Below are 3293 nucleotides of genomic sequence, written 5' to 3'. Positions count from 1 at the left end.
ATTTAATATATAAATATAACATATTTTTCTTAAATATATACATGCATGTGTGTGTATTTATATATACATAATAAATATTATACAGTATACACACATATGTTATGTAAACAAAAACTTTTATTTTGGATGCGATTCATCGCGATTAATCCTTTGACAGCACTAATTATAAAATGTTTTTGAAAGAAGTCGCTTATGCTTGTCCAAGGCTGCATTTATTTGTTTTGAAGTTTTGTTAATAAATTAAAAACAGTAGTAATGAGAAATATATTACAATTTAATATAACTTTCTATTTTAATATATAAAAATTGAAATGGAAATATTTTGTAACATTACACGTCTTTACTGTCACTTTTGATTAATTTAATGCATCCTTGCTAAAAAAAAAAAAAAAAAAAAGTGTAAATTTCTTTCCAAAGTAAAAATCTTAATGAACCCAAAATTTTGAATGATAACATGTGACTGTTTTCTTGTTTGCTTGATGCAGGCCTTACTACCGCTAGTTTCTGAGAGCACAGATCGGGGAAAGATCAAAGCAGCGCAAGCTCTGGCCAAGATCACCATCACATCCAACCCTGAGATTGCATTTCCGGGCGAGAGGGTACGTCAGCACTTTATTTCACCTTTCTCTCTGATTGCAATCAGGAACTGAATGTCTAATGTCATGATCTGTGAGTTTGTGTAGGTCTATGAGGTGGTTAGACCCCTGGTCAGTCTTTTGGCGCTTGACTGCACGATGCTGCAGAACTTTGAGGCTCTGATGGCCCTCACCAACCTGGCTGGCATCAGTGAGAGACTCAGGTTAGCGCTCACCAACTAAAACAAATTGAATCGGAAATTTAAAGGAATAGTTCACCCAAAAATTAAATTTGCTAAAAATGTACTAAGCCTCAGGCTATCCAAGATGTAGATGAGTTTCTTGTATCATCTGAACAGATTTGGAGAAATGTAGCATTACATCACTTGCTCACCAAATGATCCTCTGCAGTGAATGGGTGCCGTCAGAATGAGAGTCCTAACAGCTGATAAAAACATTGCAAGTAATCCACACGACTCCAGTCCATTAATTAATGCCTTGTGAAGTGAAAAACTGTGTGCCTTTAGATAACAATTCCATCATTAAGAGGTTTTTAACTTAAAACCGTTGCTTCTGGCTAAAATACAAGTCCTCAATCCATAGTATTGCTTTCTCCAGTGAAATTAAAACCGCCTTAATGATGGATTTGTTTATTACAAGCATGCAGCTTTTCGCTTTACAAGATGTTAGTTGATGGACTGGAGTTGTGTAGATTACTTGTGGATTGTTGTGATGTTTCTGTTCGGATTCTGACGGCACCCATTCACTGCAGAGGGTCCATTGGTGAGCAAGTGATATAATGCTAATTACAATTTGTAATTTCTCCAAATCTGTTCTGATGAAGAAACAAACTCATCTACACCTTGGATGGCCAGAGAGCAAGTACATTTTCAGCAAGTTTTCATTTTTGGTGAACTATTCCATTAAGCCACAGAACAACCCAACCATCAAAACCACATTTCAATCCCACAGGCAGAAGATCATCAAGGAGAAAGCTGTGCCTAAAATAGAGGGCTACATGTTTGAGGAGCACGACATGGTCCGTGCTGCTGCCACGGAGTGTATGTGCAATCTGGCCTTAAGCACTGAGGTACATCACATGACACTTGACAGTATGGGTTTTTGGACCGGACTGTGATCTAAATCCTTCTAGAAAAGACTGCTTTTGTGGTTTTCTGTGATGCATCAGGTGCAGAAGTGTTACTTGGCTACAGACAGTGACCGTCTCAAGCTTCTGGTGCTCTACAGTGGTGAAGATGATGAGCGGCTGAGGAAGGCTGCATCAGGCACGCTGGCCATGCTGACCGGAGAGATGCCCGAGCTGTGTACACGTATTCCTGACACAGTGAGTACAGATTTGAGTCTTACCTGATTAAGAAATCCTCACATTCTTCATCTCAATTCACATACTTTTCTGTAGACAAGCCACTGGCTGGAGATCTTCCAGGCTCTGCTGCTCGGTGAAAGTCAGGACCTGCGGCATCGTGGGGCGGTCATCGTAATGAACCTCATGCAGGCTGACAAAAGTCTGGCTGAGAAACTGATGGAGAGCGAGGCTCTGGAGATCCTCTCTGTCCTGGCTAAAGGAGACGATCCCAAACAGGCCTCCATTCAGAAAGCCGCCCAGCGCTGCCTGGATCTGGCTACTGAGTACGGCCTCATTCGGAGCAACGAGGACGGAGTCAATGGTAAAACCATGTGATGCAGTATAAGGGGGTGTTTTTTTGGTGGTTTAAAGCTTTGTCCGCTATGGGTAGAAACGTAGCACACATTTCATACTGTCTACAGAGACCAAATATTAAGTTTATTCACTTCCATTCCGTCACATGCACTCAATTTATTTTACATGCGCATTCCAAAATATACTTTTATTCATTCCCCTTATATGTGTGATGAGCGCACCTTGAAAGTATTGATCATGTTTATGCTTTGGCACATTTGTTTGATATCATGTATATTCAGGTCTTAATTGTTGAATGTGAAATTATGTATTCTGGTTTTATATAAAGACTAGTTTTGTTTCGAGTTTGGTGGTCTTGTTTTTATTCTTGTTTTGTTTTTAACAGTTAAGTAGATTTGGTTGGGTTTAATAATTCTGACTTTCCACACTGTTCTGCAATTACCAGTCATTAAAAAAAATATCTAAATAAATAACAAGTGGAATTTGTAAAGATTTATTACATTGTTTATAACCTTTGTCTCTGACATGAGAATTGGTTGACATTTGGTGACATTTTGCTCATAGAGTACACCTACTATTTTATGTTTTATAATGGGTAAAATCCATAATTGTTACATTTTGTGAATGCTGATAATTAAGATGGGTTTCAATTTTTTTTTTCCTTTTTAATGCCTTTTCATATTTAAAAGGGCAAAAACATTAATTTACATACAACATTTTATTAAATATTTTATTGTGTAAAAAAAAAACATTTTAACTGCTGCTTATTAAAAAACAAAAATATCAGATCTTTTCAGTGGGCGCACTTTTGATGTATTATGCTAATATGTGCATATTTAACAAAATGATAAAAGTCTGGAGTTCACAAGATTTTTTAATGGTAAATAAGAGACTTTTTTTCGAAAAACAAAGCAATTTAAGATATTACTATTTAAATATATTTTTAATATATTCAGGAGCCATTACTCTAGTGTTCAGTGTCACATGATCCTTCCTTTCTTATTAGTATCAGTGTTAAAAGCAGTTGTTCTGCTTTA

At 36.9% G+C, this 3293-nt stretch overlaps 1 protein-coding gene across 1 annotated transcript in view; it reads left to right on the top strand.

Annotated features, from left to right (window-relative positions):
* Positions 1–2404, top strand: part of LOC107673233 (protein unc-45 homolog A) — a 10748-nt gene extending 8344 nt beyond the window's left edge. The window contains exons 15-19 of the mRNA XM_016466749.1: positions 486–599; positions 684–799; positions 1548–1665; positions 1765–1920; positions 1996–2404. Of these exons, the coding sequence (XP_016322235.1) occupies positions 486–599; positions 684–799; positions 1548–1665; positions 1765–1920; positions 1996–2277 (786 nt within the window). The 3' untranslated portion in view covers positions 2278–2404. The remainder of the gene's footprint in view (positions 1–485; positions 600–683; positions 800–1547; positions 1666–1764; positions 1921–1995) is intronic.
* Positions 2405–3293: the final 889 nt, after the last annotated feature.

This window comes from Sinocyclocheilus anshuiensis, unplaced genomic scaffold (genome assembly GCF_001515605.1).
Source record: "Sinocyclocheilus anshuiensis isolate Anshui unplaced genomic scaffold, SAMN03320099.WGS_v1.1 scaffold68, whole genome shotgun sequence".
In the NCBI taxonomy this organism is placed as follows: domain Eukaryota; kingdom Metazoa; phylum Chordata; class Actinopteri; order Cypriniformes; family Cyprinidae; genus Sinocyclocheilus; species Sinocyclocheilus anshuiensis.
Note: the sequence above shows the minus strand (reverse complement) of the source record. Positions and strands in the feature narration are given on the sequence as shown.